At 41.6% G+C, this 24,596-nt stretch overlaps 1 protein-coding gene across 1 annotated transcript in view; it reads left to right on the top strand.

The window, feature by feature from the left end:
* The window catches only part of spon1b (spondin 1b), a 65,330-nt gene extending 41,214 nt beyond the window's left edge, over positions 1 to 24,116 (top strand). Inside the window, exons 7-16 of the mRNA XM_084058980.1 lie at positions 4,846 to 4,910; positions 7,515 to 7,716; positions 10,314 to 10,454; positions 11,537 to 11,612; positions 13,985 to 14,170; positions 15,072 to 15,242; positions 17,502 to 17,669; positions 17,930 to 18,088; positions 18,609 to 18,887; positions 21,129 to 24,116. Of these exons, the coding sequence (XP_083915106.1) occupies positions 4,846 to 4,910; positions 7,515 to 7,716; positions 10,314 to 10,454; positions 11,537 to 11,612; positions 13,985 to 14,170; positions 15,072 to 15,242; positions 17,502 to 17,669; positions 17,930 to 18,088; positions 18,609 to 18,887; positions 21,129 to 21,292 (1,611 nt within the window). The 3' untranslated portion in view covers positions 21,293 to 24,116. The remainder of the gene's footprint in view (positions 1 to 4,845; positions 4,911 to 7,514; positions 7,717 to 10,313; positions 10,455 to 11,536; positions 11,613 to 13,984; positions 14,171 to 15,071; positions 15,243 to 17,501; positions 17,670 to 17,929; positions 18,089 to 18,608; positions 18,888 to 21,128) is intronic.
* Positions 24,117 to 24,596: the final 480 nt, after the last annotated feature.

The raw sequence follows: 24,596 nt of genomic DNA, 5'->3' as shown, positions 1-24,596 counted from the left end.
ATTCATTCCCCACCCCCCGCTCTTGATTGACAAGTTACCCAACCAATAATGGTCTGAACTCATTCTGACGCGTATTGAAAGATGGCGGACCTACAGTCTTGCAGCAAAGGCGTCATTTTCGGTCTGTAGAAAGCAGCGGAGGGGGTTTGTCCATCTCATTTATACAGTCTATGGTCGTGGGTAGTGCTGAGATCAGTAAGGGATTTGGGAGGATCTTGATCTTTGTCTCTCTCTCTCTCTCTCTCTCTCTCTCTCTCTCTCTCTCTCTCTCTCTCTCTCTCTCTCTCTCTCTCTGCCTCTCAGTCTACCTTTAAAGGGTTTGAAAATTTGTGTAACTCCTTTGGTTTCAGACAATTAATAAAACAACCCACGAGAGTAAGTGAAACAACGAAATCCATCATTGATCTCATTCTAGTTTCAGATGTCACAAAAGTATCACAGAGTGGCACCATTGTGTATGGCATCAGCGATCACTTTATGACATACTGTGTACAAGAAGAATAGAGAAGGTAAGATTTCATGCTCACAAGACTGTCCTAGCAAGGACTTTCAAAAATTATACAGCTGAAAAATTCATAGAGCAAATAGACAAGAAGGACTGGACTCCAGGTTTAACATGTGGCTGTGTCAATAAAGCATGGGAAGCTTTTGGGAAGATCTTCCACCAAGCTATTGACTCAACCGCACCACTTAGGCAGGTGAGAATCAAACAGAGGTCCAGCCGCTGGTTCAATAATGACATTTTGGAGTCAATCAGGTCCAGGGAGAAAGCTCACAAGAGCTATTGTAAAACGAACACAGTTGAAGATTCGGCCCTTTTTAGAGAGCTGAGGAATAAAACTCAGAGGCTCATTATTAGTACAAAACAGACTCACTATAAAGAACAAATATTAGAAAATAAAAGCAACACACAAAAACTCTGGAAAACTCTAAAAGAACTAGGTGCAGGAGATAAAATCAAAAGCAATAAATGCAGTAATATAGGTCTTAAAATTAATGAAGAGATGGTATTCGATCAAAAATTGGTTGCAAATAAATTCAATGACTATTTCACAAATGTCGCAGCAGACCTGGTCTCCAAATTGCCATTAGCACCAGGGATCTATGACATAGACAGGGTCAGGGAGTTTTATGGGAAACAAGGAGTGTGTTCCAACTCATTCTCCCTGCAGAGGGTAGAGGTGGAGGTGGTCTATGAGATGCTATCCAAGATCAATTGCGCTAAGGCCACAGGCCTGGATGGAATAGCTCCTCTCTTTTTAAGGGATGCTGCAATGCAGATAGCGCCCAGTATCACGCACATCTTCAACCTATCAATTGAACAGGGTGTCTTCCCCCATGACCTAAAAAAGGCCAAAATACTCCCCCTGTACAAAAAAGGAGCCAAAAATGACCCCGGTAACTATCGACCGGTGTCAGTTTTGGGTTCAGTGTCAAAAATATTTGAGAGGGTAATCAATGACCAATTAAACGAGTACTTAAATAGGAACAATCTAATGTACAAACTCCAATCAGGCTTTAGAAAGTCATACTCAACTGACACATGCTTACTATTCTTAACGGAACAAATTAGGAAAGAGGTTGATAGTGGGAAGCTGTGTGGAATGGTACTACTGGACTTACGGAGAGCATTCGACACGGTGAACCACATTAGACTTCTCAACAAGCTTGAGGCCCTGGGGGCAGACAGGGCAACATGCAAATGGTTTCAATCCTACCTAACGGACCGCGAACAGAGGGTAGAGGTAAATGGTGTTTTGTCAGATTCAAGCTTCATGAAATGTGGTGTTCCTCAGGGAAGCATTCTAGGCCCAGCACTGTTTTTGGTATACGTGAATGATATGACAGACGCCTGTAACTGTGATTTGTTCTTGTATGCCGACGATTCTGCTCTGCTGATGTCCCATAAGGAACAATCCACACTGGAGAGTTCCCTGAGTGAGGAATTGACAAAGGTTAATTCCTGGCTTATAGATAATAAGTTATCTTTACACACAGGGAAGTCGGAATCTATCCTATTTGGTTCTAAAATCAAATTAAGAAAGAGCCCAGAGTTCAAGGTCAAATTAAATTCTGACTTCATTGAGGCTAAATCATCGGTGAAATACCTGGGTTGTATCTTGGAGGGTAACCTAGATGGCCGAAATATGGCCAGCAAGGTGCTGAGCAAAGTCTCCGGACTGACTAAATTTCTGGCAAGGACAGCAAGGTACTTGGATAGGGAGACAAAACAGGTGGTAGCCAATTCTCTTATTATGTGCCATTTTGATTTCGCTTGTACATCTTGGTTCAAGGGCTTATTGAAATCCCTCAAAACAAAGCTACAGTCAGCTCAGAATAGACTGATCAGGGTCATTCTAGGGTTAGGACCCAGATCCCATATAGGTAGGAACCAGTTTAGAGAACTCAACTGGCTCCCAGTAGAATCCAGGGTAATCATGGCCAGATTGACCATGGTTCATAAGATAATATACTGTATGGAGAGGTCCCCATATTTTTAAAGACATGTTTTACTCAGAGAAGCGAAGTACACCATTTTTTCACCAGAGCCAGTGTAGCAGACGTGAGCCTTCCGGCTTTTAAAAGTAAAGTAGGCAGGGAATCATTTACTTACATAGGAGCCACACAGTGGAATGACCTCGAAAACAGTGTCAAACTGACAACAAATCTGAGGACTTTTAAATACAAAACGAAAGCATGTCTATTAGAAAAGGTTCCCCTATAGAGGGTCTTTAGACTAGGAAAGATAAGGTAGCACTTGTTTGTGTACTCTGTATGTTACTTGTGTTCTTGTATTGTTTGTATGTATGTACTGTGACTGTTACTTGTGTTTTGTATTGTTGTGTAATGTGTACTGTGTCTGTACTGTGTATGTCACTTGTGTCTATGTAGTGTTACGTTAGTTACATGTGTTGTATTGTAAAGTATTTTTAACGTATTGATTGTTAATTGTAAGAGGACCTCAACGGAAATAAGTCTCAGGACTTTCTTGTGTTATCCTCGAACTGCGGTGACCATGTGGTGATGGCTTTTCAAATAAATCAAATCAAATCAAATCAAAAGTCTTCTTGTATCTCACTTGTGTCTGTCTCACTCTCCAGACAATCTGAGATACACGCCGGTGTTATTGCTAAAAACTGTGTGGAAACAATTTGGAAATTTAAAAGATAACTGCATGCAGAACCAAGACTCTAGGGCGGTCCTTCATCATGGGATGGTGATATGATTTGAAGCAGTGGTCATAGGTCTGTTAGCAACTACATTAGAATTTAGTTATCAGCAGATGTATTGATAGACGTAGATCATCTGGCTATGTGAGACTAGTATCTGGTTCCCCGCAGGGAATGAAAGGCAACTCTCTAACAACCAAATATTCTCTAATATGAAGGAGAATCACCACAGTTGAATCCTGTGTGTGTGTGTGTGTGTGTGTGTGTGTGTGGGGGGGCATGCTGTAGGTCGGACGTGTCACTATGACCAACCTCTGAACTAAAATATTCCTCTCCTCTAACCTTTTCAGCTTCTCACTCGCTCCTCTCCTCTAACCTTTTCAGCTTCTCGCTCGCTCCTCTTATCTTCTACAACACATCTCCAGCACAGCATGGTCCTGTCTTCCTTGTCCCAACCCGCCCGCTCCGTGGTTCCTCCTATGTTATGCCCTCTCCTTTCCGTTTCTCATTCTCATTAACTTTCCGCGTCCGTGTTCCCCCCTCCCCGTTGCGCCTCCCCTCAGCGCCCCATCCTGCAGCCTCCGCGATCTTCATTAAATCTTTTCATTTTGTCTGTTCTGCCTCCGTCCATCTCTCCCCTGCTTTTTAGCGTACCCATTCATCAATTTCTCCTCACCTCATCCCTCTCTTTCACTCCCTTTTACATGCGGACGTGTGCCAATCATTTTTCTTCCTCTTTCCTAACCTTTGATTCATCTCCATCTCTTCTTGTCCTCCCTCGCTATCTCCTCTCACTCTGTCTACTCCCTTGCTTTCCTCTTCCATCTCTTCTTGATAGAATAACAGATTATGTCCTGAAGCATTCAGGAAAATATATTGATGCAAAATAAGCAAAACTGACTGTGTGTGTGATCATCAAACGTTTTGTCTACCAAATGAACAAGTCCATCTGTCTCTATATCGTAATGTGTTCTTGTTTGTTTGACGTATTGTGCCTTTGTCTTTGTTGTATCTTGTTTTTCAGTCTCTTATCTGCCAGTTTTGTGTCTGTGTGTGTGTTGGGGGGGGGGTCTGATGGAGACAATGAGTACTCATTAATTTTGAAAGGGCATATTCAGACTGTTCAATTCAATTCTAATCAGCTCCTTTGCCGAATTCATCATTTACCACCCTGCTATTGGCGGAAGAATTTATGTCCACGGCATTCTTATATAAAATCTTGTGAGCCTGTCCATAAATTGACCGTAATGGTGGAGAGAGAATGAGGACGTTACAATAGAGTGGTTTAGGTTTGTGTGCGGTTAGCAGAGAGCTGGGTTCTCTTTTGGAGAGACAGATGGCCATTGTGACACAGAACTGAATTGTCCTGATAATGGATATAATTTGTCTGCACTCTCTGGCTTTTGAAAAGTAGAAAACACTTTGGTGTCTTTAATAACAGTGATCACCCTGTGTCAAGCCGATGTGTCATTTTGGGCCCTTTAATTATCCCTTTCTTCATCGCATTGATGTACATGACTACATGTCTTCTCTATTTCTTCTCTCTCTCTCTCTCTCTCTCTCTCTCTCTCTCTCTCTCTCTCTCTCTCTCTCTCTCTCTCTCTCTCTCTCTCTCTCTCTCTCTCTCTCTCTCTCTCTCTCTCTCTCTCCCCCCCCCATCTTTATCTCTCTGCAGGGAGAGGAAGTGCTGACCGTCATTAAAACCAAGGCCCAGTGGCCAGCATGGCAGCCACTCAACCTGTGAGTATCGTTCAGTGACAGTTGGACTAATAGACACAGCCACTACTGTGAGATCCCTCAATGCTCCTCTGAACAGAGAAGTGTAAATCACTGGTGTTTGAATTCTCAATTATGATGATGATGCTACACCCTTTTAACTCTCAAGTTAGTCAAATATATATACAGTATATTTGTATTATTTTGTACAGAAGTTATGAAAAATAATTTGCATTCTAATCAACAATGAATAAATTAAAACTTTAGGATTATCATGACTCGTGCACCACTTGTCCACCACTCTTTGTTATTCTATATTACGGGACTTTGTTTGAATATTCATATACAGTATGAAAAGTACCCTACCTCTTGCGCACGCACGCACGCACGCACGCACACACACACACACACGCACACATACAGTATCTTTAGCCAAACATCTGTTTAATTAGCCCTCCAAGCGTTGTCTGTCATTTGTGATATCATCCCACTATTATTTGTTTCTAATGAGGACACTCGCATACACTCACATACGCACATGCACGCACACACACACACACACACACACACACACACACACACACACACACACACACACACACACACACACACACACACACACACACACACACACACACACACACACACACACACACATACACACACACAATTCTATGCACAACGTTGTCAGGTTGGTCCGACAGCACAGTCCTGTATATTCATTTGCCAAGCTGTGATCAGATCTGTGTTTCTGCATTTGTTTTTTGGAGGTACTTCATCTCAAAATGAGTGTGGTTGCCCACAGGCATGGTAATATACTCAGTATGTTCTAGTATGTAGCTTCAGACAATGAAAAGAAAACTGTTCATCAATAGTACACATAAGTGTAATTTTCTCCAGATGATTAGATACCTTTTAAAGACTCAAAGTTAAATACATATTATGGATACAGACTAAGCCCTCTTGTCCATCTTCTGTGTTGATTTCAACCTTACTTGTGCACATTTTGTGAAAGCTTATGGATTCAGTCGAGATGGAGCAGTACCAATGGAAATCATGGCAGTAGTGTAGCTACTTAATTTCAACGTCTATTTGTTCAGGCGAGACTTGACAAAATAAAATTCTCTCTCCACATGTCACAATGTATTTGTTGCCTCACAGACCACTGCTGTCTACAACGCTTGGAAGTATGCAAAACCCATGGAAGTATGCGAAAAGTGATGGTTATATCGTTTTAAATGGACGTACAGTATTTGTTTTTGTTAGTAGAGAGCGTAGAGAATTACCTCATCCAATAGACCAGATATGAACAGTAAATGGAAACTAAGCTTTTCATAGGTGGTGCGGAAAGCCAGGTGGCAGTTACTGTATATGATTTGTCTTTAAATGCAGCTAATAATCGATTGACTGCAGATGCTGTAGCACCAATGTAATAGTCATGTCTTTCCCCAAGAAAGGAAAATTGGGGTTTCAGAAAAGAAAAGAAAGGAAAGAGAATTAGAAAGAAAGCAAATTCAGGGAAAACAGCAAAGATAACTCAGAAATGGATTGAGAGCATGAATAGCTTTTGAACATTTTGTTTATAAAATGTAAATACAAGTGTGAATGTTATATTTGATCTTGGTGTTCAGGCTCTGCTATACATTACTCCTTGCTCAGCCCATTAGATGACAACCATTTAAGAGCAGGGAGATATATACATCTATAACAACCCCCCTCCAGGGAAAACGGAACCATTAGGGAAAGCAGAGCCTACTGGTGGGAGCAAGCAAAGCGCATTCACACATTCAGTGGCACTGACAGCAAGAGGAAGTACAATGAATCAGGTGAGCTTAAATAGACCGCCAATTTGGTCAGCCTTTGGTCAGCCGCTTGACACGTCACATACATCGACCACATAGTGATGCAAACGTGTGTAAACCTCTCAAGTGTATACGTAGTATCTGCCTGAACTAGCTTGTAGGCTACTCATCATTTTAAGAATGGTTTAACCACTAAAACCCACTATAACGTAGTAAACTTGACCTGAGTTGACTCTGTACTTGCTCAGATTAGATTTAACACATTCATTTGTTGTTGAAGGGCTTGGCTCCAACATGTGATGTACACTGCTTTTTCTACAACAGCAACATATGCCGATAGCTTTAGGAAGTATGTTGAACCATCCTACTAATGCAATTTAGTTAAGTTTCACTTTCATTTTTATCGGCTTGGCTTTTAAAGTAAACTAAAGGCTTTGCTCTAAAGCCATAGCTGATAACACAACTAGAACACTGACGTTACTAGCATAAACCTGGTTGCATGAGTAGCGTGAGTGAGTGTCTCAATACTATGTGTAACTACAAGGCAGTGGATTTCAAGAAAGACATATATCAATGTCATTTTAGATTTTAGAGTTGGCTATTCAAAACTAGCAGATCTACAAGCTTGTACATCTGCTATTTTTCAACAATTTTGAAAAATCTTTCAAAAAGTGTGAGAACTACTGATGCTACTGAAAAAACCTTAACGTCAATTAAAAACAATGTGCTCAGTTGTAGTCCTTATCTTAATGGTGTCTTTTTGTCTCTCCTCCCGTCTCTCTTTCCATTTGTTCTGCACCCCAACCCCAATCACTACCGTCACCAGACGGGCGGCTCCATCAGCAGAGTTCTCTGTGGACCGTACCCATCACTTGATGTCCTTCCTTACCATGCTAGGGCCCAGCCCTGACTGGAACGTGGGGCTGTCAGGAGAGGATCTCTGTACAAAGGAATGTGGCTGGGTCCAGCGTCTGGAGACAGAGCTCATACCCTTTGACGCAGGGACAGACAGTGGCGTCACATATGAGGTACTGTATCCCTTTTACCTGTGAGCTCGGAGATCATACTCATCCAATGAGCGCACTCGCTCTCTAGCTGTAAGAAATGCCCCCTAAAATCTGTACTCTTGAGGCTGGAGAGCTGGTCTGGGGAGTTTATTGATAAAACAATTCAGAAAACTTCTTGGACATGCTCATTTGAACCCATGTAATGACACCAATTGATTATGAAAAGTAAGCAATACAGTTCTGTTAATAATGTATTGTTGAAAAAAAAATATTGGCTAAGAATATTGCAATCGGTGCATCTCTAATGGTAGGTGATAAACCACATACTCTGGTTAACAGGCACACATGCCATATTATATTACATGTAAGTTATATATTATGTATGTTGGGTATGAGTGCCTGGCTTAAGAGCACAATGATGGTGCCAAGAGCATCTGTATACACAATGTGGGCTGCATGTTCCCCTTTAACACTCTTAGACTTGAAAGATTTTTCTGCCTGTCCCGATTTCCAAGCAAGCAAAATTCTACCTGTTGTCATACAATCTATCTTTATTTGTCTGATCCTTGGAATGGAAGATGGGTCCTCCACATTTACCAATTGTTTTGAAATTACTGCTATTAATAAATAGCTACAGTATACAGTTTTTCTTGAGGAGAGAGTAAATAATTTTCAGGCCTTGGGAAAATAAAAGGCCCTCTTTCAATGTGTCGGTTGTCATTTTACGAAGATGGATGTGTTTGTTTACACCTCAATGACTAGCCTTGTGTGCTGTGTACTGTATACTGAAGGCAACCTAGGTTAGTGCACTGTGTTTGGAATTTAGAGTGAGTAGTCATGGATCGCACCTTACTTTTGCAGTAAATATACATTTGTTATTTTTGGAATATATTTTGGAATGTAAAACAACCACTGCCCTGTACTATGCAGAACACCGTCTCTCCCTGGATTCTTGGTTGTGAGAAGTCATTAAAAGTCTCAATGTTGGATGTTGCAATATTTACATTATTTGGTACTTAAGAATCCAGATGTACTGTACCCTCATAGCTCATTGAAATAATCTTTAATATTATTTGTAGATTACATTAAAGTGACAGTTGGTAAATCCAATGTTTTCCACTTTTACAGTAGCCTACAGTGCAGTGCAGTATTGTTGCACCACCACCAAAGCAATGGTGTAAATGTTGGAGAGAGAGAGAGAGAGAGAGAGCTTGACTGTCAGACAGAAAGAGACGGACAGTAGGAGCTAGAGACCAGATAGGGGGGGGGGGGGGGGGGGTGTATTGTGACTTCTAGATTTGGAACAGTAAATAATGAAGCCAGATGGAGAGAGAATTGTTATTGTCAGTACAATACATGGAGGTTTCTAAAGAGGCATTACATGATAACAATGAAAATATTGTGGAATTGATTAAAAATACATAATTCCTATATGAACCAGGCTTTGGAAAGGTTATGCAAAACACAAACAGCAAATATAAATCCATTATTTTATAATTTTCTCTTGTCTCTTTCTCTAAGACTGTTGTATACGGCATTTAAAGAAAGCTTTTAACTTCAATCCAGCCTAATTTCACAACATAATAGAACATTTTAAGACTGTAACTCTCCACTCCTCATGCACCTGAACTGTTCATGTATTTATGAAAGTGGATAAAAGTGAAAGTGGAGTTTTCTAATAAATTACAGTTATTACAGATCCATTATGGCAAGTTGGTTGGCCAGTGACACTTCTTTGTGCCTGTTGTGGCTGTGCGTGCATGCGTGACATACAGTAGATGTATGTTACAGTAGATGTATCTTTGCACACAGTGTGCAAGACATTGAATGACTGCCATCTACTGGTGTAGATGAAGTGTGGAGTTCCTACTCAACTGTATTCTAAATAGAGAGATGCATATATTTATAGCTATATATACAGTCATTATATAGCACATGGTACACTTAAAGTCAGACTGTAACTTTTTCAATTAAACAAAAGTTACGTTTGATATAATCTTTCAATGGTGTATTTTTCACAATAATCATTCCACAAAAATGATTTTTGAAAACTTCACTAAACATTATTAAAAATGATAAATTGATTGATTGATTGTTCGGTAAATGTACATATTCTCAGTTTTAATTTGGTGCTGCTGAACATATTAAACAGAAAGTTTGATCTAAAACTTGCAAACAACAAAGTTGAATGGGCTTTAAAGAACTTTAAAGAGAATGGCTAATGTAGTACTGTAGTTCATTTGTTTTTTCTCTCCCCCGTAGAGTTTGTTTGAAAGCTTAATGGTTGGAGGACACACACATTCACACATCATGCACGTACCAGGAAACAATGCCATGAATCTCTTATTAAAGAGATAGTACGTGTGTGATACATTATGCATTGTTAGATCAAAGAGATGAGACGCCCCTGACCAGATGGCTGATGGGACAAACCGTTACTTGGTGTCTCTGCTCAACACAGTAAAATCCTCAGATGGTGATCATTTAACTTAGAATGTAAAAATGGATCCCATGTTTGTCAATCCTTGCTCTCAGTATACTGAGTGTATACTGAGTGCAGCCCAGCAGTTTCAAACAGTGAAGTAAAATGCCCTACCGTTAACTCCTGTCTCTTTCAGTCCCCCAACACTCCCACCAATCCTCAGGAGAAGATCAGACCGCTGACCAGTCTGGACCATCCACAGAGCCCTTTCTATGACCCTGAAGGAGGGGCCATCACTCCTCTAGCCAGGGTGCTGGTGGAACGTATTGCAAGGAAGGTAAGTGTGTGTGTGTGTGTGTGTGTGTGTGTGTGTGTGTGTGTGTGTGTGTGTGTGTGTGTGTGTGTGTGTGTGTGTGTGTGTGTGTGTGTGTGTGTGTGTGTGTGTGTGTGTGTGTGTGTGTGTGTGTGTGTGTGTGTGGGTGCATACATGTGTGTGCATTCAGGTCAGAGCTGTGCATTCATACAGTATGATGAAGGATATACTCACTGTATATATACATGATTATACAGTAATACATTCACCGGCCACTTCATAAGGAACGCCTGTCCAAATGCACATTATCACGATTTCTAATCCGCTAATTAGATGGGAGCAACTCATGTTTTTAGGCATGCACACATGGTCAAGACGATCTGCTGCAGTTCAAACCGAGCATCAGAATGGCGAAGAAAGGAGATCAGGCTCAGGGCTCTGTGATTGACAGACGCTGATTGGCTCTTCCACTTTTTGCTTTCTGCAAAACGCCCACCTAGTGCTTGGGGGCCAGACCGGTCTGCAGAAGACGCATGATAATGTGAATTCACGTAACCGGGATTTTTTACCAGGCTAGACAGAAGTGGCACCTGGTGTGGTCTTCTGCTGCTGTAGCCCATCTGCCTCAAGGTTTGACGTGTTTCTTATGCTCTTCTGCGTACCTTGGTTGTAACTTGTGGTTATTTGAGTTAGTTCCCTTTCTATCAGATGGAACCAGTCTGGCCATTCTCCTCTGACATCTGGCATCAACAAGGTATTTTTTGCCCACAGAACTGCCACTCGCTGGATTCTTTGTTCTTTTTCGCACCATTCTCTGTAAACCAAGAGATGCTTGTGCATGAAAATCCCAGTAGATTTTCAGAGTTTCTGAAATACTCAGACCAGCCCATTTGGCACCAACATCCATGCTACGTTCGTTGAAAGTTGCTTAAATCACCTTTCTTCCCAATTCTGATCCTCGATTGTAACTGCAGCAGATCGCCTTGAATATGTGTGCATGCCTAAATGCATTGAGTTGCTGCCATGTAATTGGCTGAGTAGAAATGTACGTTAACAAGCAGTTGGACAGGCGTACCGAATAAAATGTACCTTGTGTGTGTTCCCAGGGTGAGCAGTGTAATGTGGTGCCAGACACAGTGGACGACATTGTAGCCGACATTGGACAGGAGCAGAAGGAGGAAGGTACAAAACACACACACACACACACACACACACACACACACACACACACACACACACACACACACACACACACACACACACACACACACACGATTATTGCATATGTCTGTCTGTCAGTCTGTCTGTCTGTCTGTCTTTCTGTCTGTCTGTCTGACTAACCAACCACACCCTGCAATTACGTGTGTGTGTACTTTACTGTTTGTTACCATATTCTGTTTAATGCTAAGCATCCATAATTACATACTAGGTATTTATAGCTGAGGGTCTCTTATCCAAGACTTCTAACACTAATGGAGCAGCCAAGGGCTCTGGGTCTTTCTCAGGCACTAGAGTACACCATTGATTGACATGTAATTAGTGGTTGCAGGGATTCAACCCGTGACCTTAATTGTGATGGAGCAGTCTCTAACATTGGACACGGTGGTGTACAATAGCCCCTGAATTGTGCTTTGTACCTTTGTGGTTTGTGTCTACTATTAAGAAGCCTGGGCTGTGGTGCAAGAAATTGCCAGTTTTTACGGAATTCTTTCCCTGGGTCCCTAGACTCATAAAAATGTCCTCTTCACTGATGAACGGTTTGGACCTCGGTCACATCATTTTATCTCTCATCCCTCCACCTCCCTCTGTCACTATCTCTGTCTTCCTACTCTCTCTGTCTGTCTTTCTTTCTCTCTCTTACCATGTCTCTCTTAGGAGTGGCACAGTGGCCCAGTTGTTAGTGACACTGTTGTCTCACGGCAAGAAGGTCTGCGGTTTGAACCCGACTGGGCCTTTCTGTGTAGAGTTTGCATGTTCTCCTCATGTTAACATGGGTTTCCTCTGGGTCCTCCTGTCAGTGCCCATGAGCAAGGCACTGACCTTAGAGCTGGGTGCTGCTCAGTGGCTACCCATTGCTGTTAGGTTTGGCGAATGTGGCAAATAAATCAATGAATTGAAAGAAGTTAATAGATGACACTACTACTACTACTAACCACATTGTACCACACTCAGGCTGGTCTATCTGTCCCCATACCTTGTATGTACTGCCTTGTATGTACTGTAACTCCAGACACAAGTATTCATTCTGGACCCTGAGGTCTTCGTGTTTCTATGTCTCTATGCCTCTCTCTCTCTCTTACACACACACACACACACACACACACACACACACACACACACAATTTACTTCTGTTTTTATGCCTCTGCTTGCGACAGCCATGGTCGGAGGCATTATGTTTTCAGTTGTCCATCGGTCTGTCTGTCTGTCTGTCCGTCCGTCCGTCCATACGTTGGTCCGTCCGTTTTAATCTATACTCATACTTAACAGTGTGTTTGGGCTTCAGCCTGATTTATACTTAGTTGCACGCCGGTGTTGCGTGCCGTAAATAGCCGATCTACAAACTCCCAGTGTGTTGCAATGCATTGTGAGCATTAGCTATTTTCGATAGGCAAGGCAAGTTTATTTGTACATTTCATTTTATTTGCACATTTCAACAATAAGGCATTTGAATTCAGTGAAAAGAAAGAAAAGAAAAACATGTATCTCCTTAATAGAGTGTCCTATTCAGGAGGACACGGAGCAAAAAACACAAAAAAAAGTAAAAATAAGAGCACAGTTATAAAATAAATCTCAAGGAAATGCAGCAGCAAACAGTAAGGTTTTTATCTGTTATTTTAAAAGAACCAACAGTAGTATTTTGAAATTGATTCTTGATGTACAGTACAGGGAGCCAGTGTAAAGATCTAGAACTCCTGCAGCAGCGCTCTGAATCAACTGCAGTCGTTTCATCGATTTTTTTTTAGGGTGACTTATAAACACACCGTTACAGTAGTTAAGTCTACTGAAGATGAAGAATGCACGGACACGTTTTTCTAAATCCTGTTTGGACATAAAGTCCTTTAATCTGTGATAGATTTTTAAGGTGATAGTAGGCTGTCTTTGTATTTATTTTAATATGGCTGTTAAAGTTCCAGTCTGAGTCCATGACTACACCAAGGTATTTGTCTTGGCTTGTGGTTTTTAACATTACCGATTGAAGCTGAGTGCTGACTTTTAATCGGTTACTTCAGTTTTGTCTTTGTTTAATTGAAGAAAATTATGGCACATCCAATAGTTGATTTGTTCATTAGTGTTTCTATAGCAGTCTGATTTCATTCAATTCATTCAATTCATTCAATTCATTCAATTCATTCAATTCATTCAATTCATTCAATTCAAACGACTTTATTTTTCTTTCGGAACTTTGTTTGTGCTCTGGTGATACACATTAATCATAATATGATTTATTTGATATATTATACAATTATTATGTATTATATAAATTAAGCATAATAACAGTGGGAGGACCAGATCTTTTCTAATCAATGTGGACCCCCCCCCCCCCCCCCCCCAGATGACACACCAGAGACGTGCATCTACTCTCCCTGGTCTCCATGGTCTGCGTGCAGCAGCGCTACCTGTGATAAAGGCCGTAGGATGAGGCAGAGGATGCTGAAAGCCCAGCTGGACCTCAGTGTGCCCTGCCCCCATACACAGGACTTCCAGCCATGCATGGGCCCCGGATGCGGCTTGGAGGAGGGTAGGCATCCAAATGGGACCTGGGGGTCAATGTTTACACCCTCATAGTAACATTTTGAAGTGAGGATTTTACTGTGTAGGTGTTGGAGATATATACATACAGTCATCCTTACAATGCAGCTATTTCACACACACACACACACACACACACACACACACACACACACACACACACACACACACACACACACACACACGCTGTAAACGGTGCATTTATAGTGGCCTTATCCAAAATGCTTTACAATTCACCCATTCACACACACATTCACACACCACTGGCCGAGGCAACCATGCAACCTGCTCATCGGAAGCAGTTATGGCAGTTATGGGTCTCGCTCAAGGACACTTCAACATTAACTTATGTCTCTCTTCACACTCTCAGACACACACACGCACAGACAGACACACACTCTTCACATGTTGTCGCAACATGCATAATTGTACTGCATTTTTTTTCTCCCTTGCTTTCATTCAGAGCTCTCATAGCTTGCACTGGGAGATTGATAACCACGAGAGCTGGGGCAAAGGAATGGTTAATTAATATTAATGTGGGCCAGTGTTAACTGTAACTCTTATTAATTATTCACTTAGTTCTGCTTTATCATGCTACCATTCCTAAGTGTTATTGGTTCTGCTTTATTATGCTACCATTCCTAAGTATTATTGATTTCAGTCTGTAGAAAGAGAGAGAGAGAGGAAGAGGAATAGGGGAGCCAGTGATGTTGAATAAAAATCCACGTGAAATTGCTCAAGTTTATTCACCCATTGTGAAGAAATGATTTTGAGTGGAGAATGTCAACAACAAAGAAAATAAAATCCACTTCCACTTTCAAAGTGGCTGACTGTTCCACTTTGAAAGTGGAAGTGGATTTCATTTTCATAAAATGTTTCTCCCCGGGCAGAGCCATCAACCTGCATGATGTCGGAGTGGATCGGCTGGTCGGCGTGCAGCGTGTCCTGTGGGATGGGGATGAGGTCTAGGGAACGTTACATCAAACAGTACCCAGAAGATGGCTCCCTCTGCCAGCTCCACACAGAGGAGACAGAGAAGTGTGTGGTCAATGACGAATGCTGTGAGTAGTACTAGTGATGTATCATTGTGTGAGTGTCGGTGCTGATGTGTGCATGCTTCTTTGCATGCACACACACATACTGTATATACACTATGCTGTAAACAAGCAGAGAATGTGGTACTTTGCGCTGCATTATCAGCACCCCCCCAACCCCTCTCTCTCTCTGTCTCTCTCTCTCTCTCTCTCTCTCTCTCTCTCTGGTCTGATGTCACACACAACCTCCCTCTCTCCTCCTCTTCTCTCCTTCTCCCTCTGTTGCTCAATGAATCACATGAATTTGTGTGTGTGTGTGTGTGTGTGTGTGTGTGTGTGTGTGTGTGTGTGTGTGTGTGTGTGTGTGTGTGTGTGTGTGTGTGTGTGTGTGTGTGTGTGTGTGTGTGTGTGTGTGTGTGTGTGTGTGTGTGTGTGTGTGTGTGTGAGGGTCTGATGTACAAACTGTTGGAAAGTGGCATAGGGGGGAAAACCTATGACATCATAAAATCAATGTACACAAACAACAAATGCGCATTTAGAATAGGCAAAAAGCACACAGACTTTTTCCCCCAAAGCCGAGGAGTTAGACAGGGATGCAGCCTGAGTCCAACACTCTTCAACATATATATCAACGAGTTAGCAAAAACGTTAGAACAGTCTACAGCTCCAGGCATCCCCTTGGCAAACACAGAAATCAAATGCTTACTTTTCGCAGATGACCTGCTGCTGCTGTCTCCAACCAAGGAAGGACTACAGCAGCAACTTGATCTCCTACACAAATTCTCGCAGACATGGGCCCTGACAGTGAACCTAACTAAGACTAAAATCATGATATTTCAAAAAAGATGCAGCCGCCAAAACCATCAATTTTTCCTAAATACAATCCCACTAGAACAAACAAAAAACTATACCTACCTTGGCCTAAACATCAGCAGCACAGGGAACTACAACCAAGCTGTAAAGGACCTGAGAGACAAGGCAAGAAGGGCATTCTATGCTATCAAAAGAAACATCAAAATAGACATCCCAATTAAAACTTGGCTTAAAATACTGGACTCTGTGATAGAACCAATTTCCCTCTATGGTTGTGAGATCTGGGGACCATTAGCAAACCATGACCTTGAAAAATGGGATAAACACCAAACCGAGACCCTACACACAGAATTCTGCAAATCCATTCTCCGTACCCAGCGAAAAACACCAAATAATGCATGCAGGGCAGAATTAGGACGATACCCACTCATAATCAAAATAAAAAAGAGAGCACTTAAGTTCTACAACCACCTAAAAGAAAGCGACCTAGATGCACTCCATAACAAAGCACTCACACACAGCGAAACTCTAGAGAGATGCCCCCTCAGCCAGCTGGCCATGGAACTCCGGGCACAAACACAAACAGAGCCACGAGATAGAAAACCCATCGGACCAAACAAAATTATAAAACAGCAAAAGGAAAACTACCTGACACATTGGAAAGAAGCAACACAAAAGCAGAGTAAACTAGAATGCTATCTGGCCCTAAACAGGAAATACGCAGTGGCAGAATACCTGAGCACCGTGACCGACCCAAAACAAAGAAAAATCTTAACTAGGTACAGACTCAGTGAGCACAGTCTTGCGATCGAGAAAGGTTGTCACAGGCAGACCTGTATCCCGAGAGAAGACAGACTATGCACCCACTGCACACAAAAGGAAGTGGAAACCGAGCTACACTTCCTAACCGTCTGTCCATTGTACCAAGACATCAGAGACACATACTTCCCACAGATTACAACCACACACAGAGATTTTGAAAACATGACCAATGACAAAAAACTCCCATATCTGCTGGGAGAAGTACAACAATGTGCAAACACAGCAGCAAGATTCGTGAGTTGCTGTGATAGGAGAAGGATATCAAACGGAACACAACCACCCTAAAGACTAATCATTGTGTATATTCCTGCACTATACCTGCACCCAGTGATCTTGGTACATAGAAATTGATCTATTGAAGATTCTGACTTTCAAATGTACATTTCTTTGTTTTGATTGTATTGCTGTATTGTTGTATTGTTCTTTTTGCTTTGGCAATGTAAACGTATGTTTTCTCATGCCAATAAAGCCCATTGAATTGAATTGAATTGAAGTGTGTGTGTGTGTGTGTGTGTGTGTGTGTGTGTGTGTGTGTGTGTGTGTGTGTGTGTGTGTGTGTGTGTGTGTGTGTGTGTGTGTGTGTGTGTGTGTGTGTGTGTGTGTGTGTGTGTGTGTGTGTGTGTGTGTGATATTGTATTTTCCATCCCATAGCACCCAGTAGCTGTGTGGTGACAGAGTGGGGAGAGTGGGACCCCTGCAGTGTCACCTGTGATCTGGGTATGAGAAGGCGTGAGCGCATGGTGAAGATGCCTCCTTTAGATGGATCTATGTGTAAAGCTGAGGTGACTGAAGTGGACAAATGCATGATGCCAGACTGTCGTGAGTAGAAATTAATTGGATACCACTATGCCATTACCAGGGAGACAAACTAATTAAACAAACCCTGATGTGACCGTTCAAGGAGTAATGCAGAGTGCCACAATGATATGACAGTACTTGAAACATTAGCATTTATTTAGTCTCAACACTTAACCACTTTCAACCTGATATCCCTATTTTGGGCATGTCATTAAATACATGCAAAGCTTTTCAAACAATTTAAAAACATGTTTTCATGCGTACATGTGCTGGTTTTTCAGATGCCATTCCATGCATGCTTTCACCATGGTCTGAGTGGAGCGAGTGCAGCGTGACGTGCGGGATGGGCATGCGCACGCGGCAAAGGATGCTGAAGTCAGAGCCGTCAGACTGCACGGAGGAGCTGGAGCAGACTGAGAAATGCATGCTGCCTGAGTGTCGTAAGTCAGTGGTTCTCAAACTTTTTCATGTCAAGGACCCCCAAAATGATATGTATTTAGCCGCGGACCCCCATGTCAAAATATTTTGTTCCAGGGACAGATTTGAGTTACAAATGTTCGCTTTAAAAAATATTATATTGCAAAAAAAATAATTAAATAGCCAAAGTATAAAAGGTTAAAGTGGTTAAAATTATTGTGATGCTATATTAACACATTTTGCTGGGGACCCCCTGGAACCCCCCCCAAGGACCCCTGGGGGTCCCCCTGGGTTGAGAACCAACGTCGTAAGTGACAAAAAAAATGCTCTAGTACTCTGTAAAGTGTTAGTTTAGTGTTAATTTCACTGTTTTATGTTAATCCTCTTTCTCTACGCACATCAACTTCCATGGCTACCACTTACGCTTAAATTATAATGTGCAACAGTTTTGCACTGTGAAAATAGCAGATCATCTATTTTCGGTGCATTTCAGTACGCAACAAAATATAAATCAGGCTTTACTTTCTTATGCCCTCCGAACAGCTGTTGACTGCATGGTGTCCGAGTGGTCAGAGTGGTCAGAGTGCAACAAGTCGTGTGGAAAAGGACACACCATCCGCACCCGTATGGTCAAACTGGAGCCAGAATTCGGGGGCAGCCCCTGTCCCGAGGGTGTCCAGAGGAAGAAGTGCAAGCTCAGGAAGTGCCGCACGAAAACCAAAGAGGAGAGAGGAGGAGGGGGAGGAGGTGGAGGTGGAGGAGGTGGGAAAAGGCGAAGAAGGGGTAAACAGGGGAGAGATGCCGCTGTGGAGGCGCAGCCAGGTCAGTGTTGCTTATAAGTATGTTATAACAATATTTTTGCTAGTGATTGATTGATTGATTGATTGAAATTTTTATTAGGCAAAAATAATGTAAAACAACACAGTTACATTTATAATACTTTTGTCTAAAAGGTCCGGCCAAAAAAGTCCTTGCGGGCTTGTTTCCATTGGGGTCCTTGAATTAATTTCATAGACATATATAGTAGCAACCAAACAGTTCAATAATCAACATAAGAATACAGAGGGGGAAAAAAATACCATTATGTACAAAAAAATATATATACAAAAAAAAAAAAAAAAAAACATTAGTAAATAAAATAAAAAGTATGTACAAAAAAAGGGGGAGGGGGGGGGTCGTCTGTCTACAGGGAAACTGGTACTAGCTCCTCTTTAGGCCTCCAGAAAGATGAGTTTTTAGGGCTGTTTTGAATGAGCCCAGCGAACTGCATTTTTTGAGGGATGGGGTTAGACTATTCCATTCCTTGGTGGCAGTGCTATAGAAGGAGAATTTGCCCATGTTTGTTTTATGGGTGGGTGTTACCAGATTATTGTTTACGCTCCCTCTAGTTTTGTGACTGTGGGTGTCACTAACTTTTTCGAGGTACTTATACAGATATGCGGGTATAGGGGGCATTTCGGGCAGATCTGCATTTACAATTTTGAAGACCAGTCCCATTTTTAGTTGTATAACCCTGTCTTCCACCCTGAGCCAGCCTAGGCTGGCAAAGTGAGTGGGAGAGAGGTGGGTCATGGGCCCCAGTCCGAGAAGTAGTCGAATCAGTTTGTTTTGGGAGGTTTGAAGCTTAGTCTTCAGTGACACTGAGGTGTTGGAGTACCAAGAGGAGCTAGCATAGTCAAAAAGGGGCTGAATCAGGGCCCCCGAGAGGGTCCTGAGTGCCTGAGGGTTGACAAAGGAGGAAACACTGCCCATAAATCTGGTTCTCTGGTTTACTCCTTTGAACACCTTTGTTGCCATGCTTTCACCTGACAGGTGTTTGTCAAGAATACATCCCAAATAGGTAATCTCTTCTTTGCTAGTGATGATTGTGTCATCGACTTTGACCTTGAAGTCATTTACCTTCATTTTACTGAGGGAATGTTTGGTCCCAAATAGGATGGATTCGGTTTTCCCAAGGTGTAGTGACAGTTTGTTATCGGTAAGCCAGGTACGGATTTTTGAGAGTTCAGAGCTGAGAGCTTCCTCGACTTGCAACTTGTCCTCTCCCGAAATCAGGAGTGCCGAGTCATCAGCGAACAGGAACAGTTTGCAGTTACAGGCAGCATTCATGTCGTTAATGTATAGAAGAAACAGTAACGGCCCTAGAATGCTGCCTTGAGGAACCCCGCAGCTCACCGGGAGGGATGAGGACATGGTTCCGTTGATGTCAACCACTTGTTCTCTACCCTCCAAGTAAGATCTCATCCAATTTAGTGATGTGCAATCAAAACCAATCGCCCTCAGCTTATCAAGTAGAATTTCGTGGTTTACAGTGTCAAATGCCTGTTGGAGGTCCAGCATGACCATGCCGCAGTATTTGCCCGAGTCTACCTCACGTTTGATGTGATCGGTCAAGTACAGTAGGCATGTGTCAGTGGAGTGGGATGTTCTGAAGCCCGATTGGAATTCAAACAACAGCTTACGCTCGCTGAGGTAGCTGTTGATTTGTTCTTGGATTGATCGCTCTATAACCTTTGAGATGGAACAAAGGATGGAAACAGGCCTATAGTTGCCAGGATCTAGTTTGCTTCCTTTTTTAAATAGAGGGATTACTCTTGCCAACTTGAATTCTTGTGGGACATGACACTGACTTATGGATAAGTTTGTAATATGGGCTACTAAGGGAGCAATGGAGACCGCTGCGTCTCTGAGGAATCTGGTGGGGATGTTGTCAAGGCCGGTGGCCTTGTTTGGCTGTAGGGCGAGGAGTTTTTTTTGCACATCAACAGTCAAAACAGGTTTGAAAGAGAAAGAATCTTTCTTAGCCCCTAGTTTCTCATAGTGAGCTTGAATGTGGTCGGGGCCATACAGACCTGAATGCTGAGGGAGTTTGCTTACCAACTGTCTTTGATTTCTTTTTATATTGATCTCATGTCTTCATATTAAACATAACTTTGTAGCTGCCACTCTAGACTTTGATAGCGATTGATTAACAATAATAAACCAAAGACGTTGTTTATAGTGTCCGTTTCTATCATGTGTGTCCCTACTAACTCACCTGAGTGGTTCCTACTGTACCTTCAGGTTGCAGGATGCAGCCGTGGACCAGCTGGACAGACTGTACCAAACCCTGTGCCGGGGGTATCCAGGAGCGCTTCATGTTGGTGAAGAAAAGAGCTAAGAGCACTCACATGGCTGTCTGTAAAGACAGGAAGGAGATACGTGCCTGTAATGTACATCCCTGCTAGGAAGAGCCTCTCAGTTAGGGTGGCTTTTTAAGGGGGGGGTTCCTATATTATATGATTATGAGTTATCAAAATGATGCGGTTTCATGATGATGATGATGGTGATGAGAGTGATGAAGATAATGCAGTTGTGTTTTAAGGTCAGGTAAAAGGTGGGGACCGAGTTAGCTTGACCCCAAGTTAAAGGGGAATTTGCAGTGGTAGTAAGAAAGTTTCCTATGTATTGGAAAAATTAGGAGAAACAAGAGGGGATGAGAGGATTAGAGGAAATGAATGTGATTGAAGAGGATTAGATGTTGTCTGGTCAAACTATTGTAGAAATTACAGTCCAGAGCAGAAATAGTCCAGTACATATCAGTGCCCTGCAAAAACCTGGCACCTTTTTAGGAAAGTATATTTCAATGCCCAAGCATGGCCCACATATGTCAGTAATATTTTCATTAGGTTTACTTATTTTCTACAAGTGGGTTAGGGAAAAGGGACAACAGAGGACATACAGAGAAGTCACAGAAGTTACTAGACAGAGTAACATCACGTACAGACTCTTCCTCTGCCTTCATTTACATAATTTAAGAAAATCTCCATCCATTGACTATAGGCTATATCAGTGGTTGTCAACCTTTTTCATTTCAAGGACCCCCAGTTTGGTATGCATTTGGCCACGGACCCCCATAACTCAAAGTGTGTGCAAAATGGAACAATTTGCACACACTCTTGAGTTACAGACCTGTAAGGGTCAATTTGGTTCCTAACTATCAATAATTTAGCTGGGGACCCCCTGGAACCCCTTCAAAGACCTCTGAGAACTTTGAGAACCAGTGGGCTATATTGTTTTTTTGGGGAAGACAATCGCTTGTTTTTTGGCAGGGGTACCGATAGCCGCTAAGAAGTGGTCCTCATCTTATTCTAGTGTGCTACAGATTGATTGGCTACCAAAACTAGGGACCGCATGGTACGGAGCTGTTGGAATCACTGTGAAAAGTTGTGAGGGAATCCTGAAATGATTAGTCCCTCCCTGAGATTTGTAGTCGCCTAGTAAGACACCCTTAAGGACAGAAAGAGCAGCGAGATTCAGAAGTCGCAGCCCTTAAAGCTGCGACCCATAAGTTTGGAAAATTGCAACTGTAACACCTGGGATTTAAACTCTGTTCTCCTCTGTGGGAAACCAAACATCTACCACTCGTGCAAAAGGGAATCTCCGCTTGGCCAGGGGAGATATTGGGTTTATGAGCGTAAAGGCAGTGCTACTTGTCAACCAGCAGGTGCCCTACCCGACAACAGGGTATAGACGAAAGAGTAGGGAGACCACTGCAGATGTGCTAGTTATATTGTATTAATATACCGTACACATTGGTCACAGTGTTTTACTCATTAAAATAAATTCCAGATTGCAGCTTTAAACATTACATGACATGGCTCTGGCGTAAAGTTGTATAATGTATACCAGACATAAGTTAGTAGTCTCAAGACTTAAGTTTGTATAACTACTATCTAACCAACACTTTTAAATGACACATCTGTGTAATTACTAAAACACTATCACACAAATACTCAGACATACTATATAAATACATATGTTTTATACATTTCTTTATACTATATACTGTACTACTGTTTCCCTGTTGTTTCAGCTCATGTAGCACTAATCCTAGGATAGCCGTCTCACTCAGCACATCAATCAGACATTCTCTTAATAATAATAATAATAATAATAGCTCAGATTTATATAGCGCCCAAAGTCGCTTTACATAAAGAATAGGAAGGAACCAACTTTTTTCTTTCTTCAGCCGCCTGCTGAAAGATGATGTACAGAAAAGCCTGTTAATGAGGCCTTTCAAAGTAACTAGGCAAGTGCTAGTGAACTTGCTACAATGGAACAGCAACCAATAGACCATTTTTTTATGTGTCATTGTCAGTGGTGGAAAAAGTACAGATTTCTTTTCTGAAGTAAAAGTTGCAACACCACAATGTAGAAACACTCTTTTACAAGTAAAAATCCTGTATACTAATTTGTACTTGAGTTCTATTTCACTTTGAAGTTTTGCCAAACTTTTTCCAAAATAGCTGATTTACAAGCAGTTATTTCTGAATAGCCGAAATACAAAATAGAGTTTAAGTGGTTAATGTTAGTTTTGTATTAATAATCTAAATCTGCAAAGTAACTAGTAACTAAAGTTTTCAAATAATTGTAGTGGAGTAAAAAGTACCATATTTTCCACTGAGATGTTGTGGAGTAGAAGTGTAAAGTATTGAGAAATGGACATACTCAAGTAAAATAAAAGTACCTCAAAATTGTATTTATGTACTGTACTTGAGTAAATGTACTTTCCACCACTGAATGTGTCATTGTATAAACACTTCCCACACCTCCGGGGTAACTGACTGTACATACAGTAATGTCTGAGCCTCTGAATTGTACTCTGATTGTAATAAAACATGTTGTGAATTGAATTCACCAAGTTAAGAATAGAGTAGGCTGTTTTCTGCTGACTTGGCTGGGTAAAAAAAACGTACCATTGAAATGTATGTTTCAGAGCATTGTTACTGTAAGAGACAAAGTGACTTGTTTTTCTTCTGCTGTCATCAGTGCTTTGCAGACAAGGCAATTTTTTTTTCCAAAGACTAGGTTGCATATTATACTGTAATATCGATGTATTTTGATAAGAATTTCACTTTAATGTTCAGTTAATGTTTAGTTAATTTTACCTTTTTCCATTCACGATTTCTGTTCCAGGCCTATTCCTTTCTTACCTTTCTTAGCCTCCATACTGTACCATGTGACCATGTTTTTTTTTGTATTAAACAGTCTTTACAATAAACAGGTAAATGTGAGAATCGTAATGTATTTGGACAATATTTATATACATTACTGCAAATATGTAGTTGTAGTTAATGGGATATCCATGCATCGGACATCAAATGGCCGGACATCAAATAGCCTACTACTGTACATCATCACACACAAAAATAAAACATCTTGGCTGTCCATGTTTTTGTAGGACTCGCCTACATGTTCTCTCATGACAGTGCTTCTGTTGTGATTACACGTTACTTCCACTAGATGGAGTCAAAAGAATGAGAAAACCTTTGCCGGGGCGCTTCTGGCTGTGTTGCTGTTGGCAACAGATCCAAACACAATAGATGTGTTTCCGAAATGAAACTGGCTTTGGTTTGCATGTTTGCTTTGGGGGCGGGGGTATGACTTTTACAAGGAAATGTCTGTTCTTAGTTTTCAAATGATTTGGTGCATAAAATGATGTGTATTGGATAGCAAGGGGATTCAAAACTACAGTGTATGTTTTCAGTA

The sequence above is a fragment of the Gymnoscopelus microlampas genome (assembly GCF_963454915.1).
Source record: "Gymnoscopelus microlampas genome assembly, chromosome: 6".
In the NCBI taxonomy this organism is placed as follows: Eukaryota; Metazoa; Chordata; class Actinopteri; order Myctophiformes; family Myctophidae; genus Gymnoscopelus; species Gymnoscopelus microlampas.
This window is presented reverse-complemented; position numbering and strand designations above follow the sequence as displayed.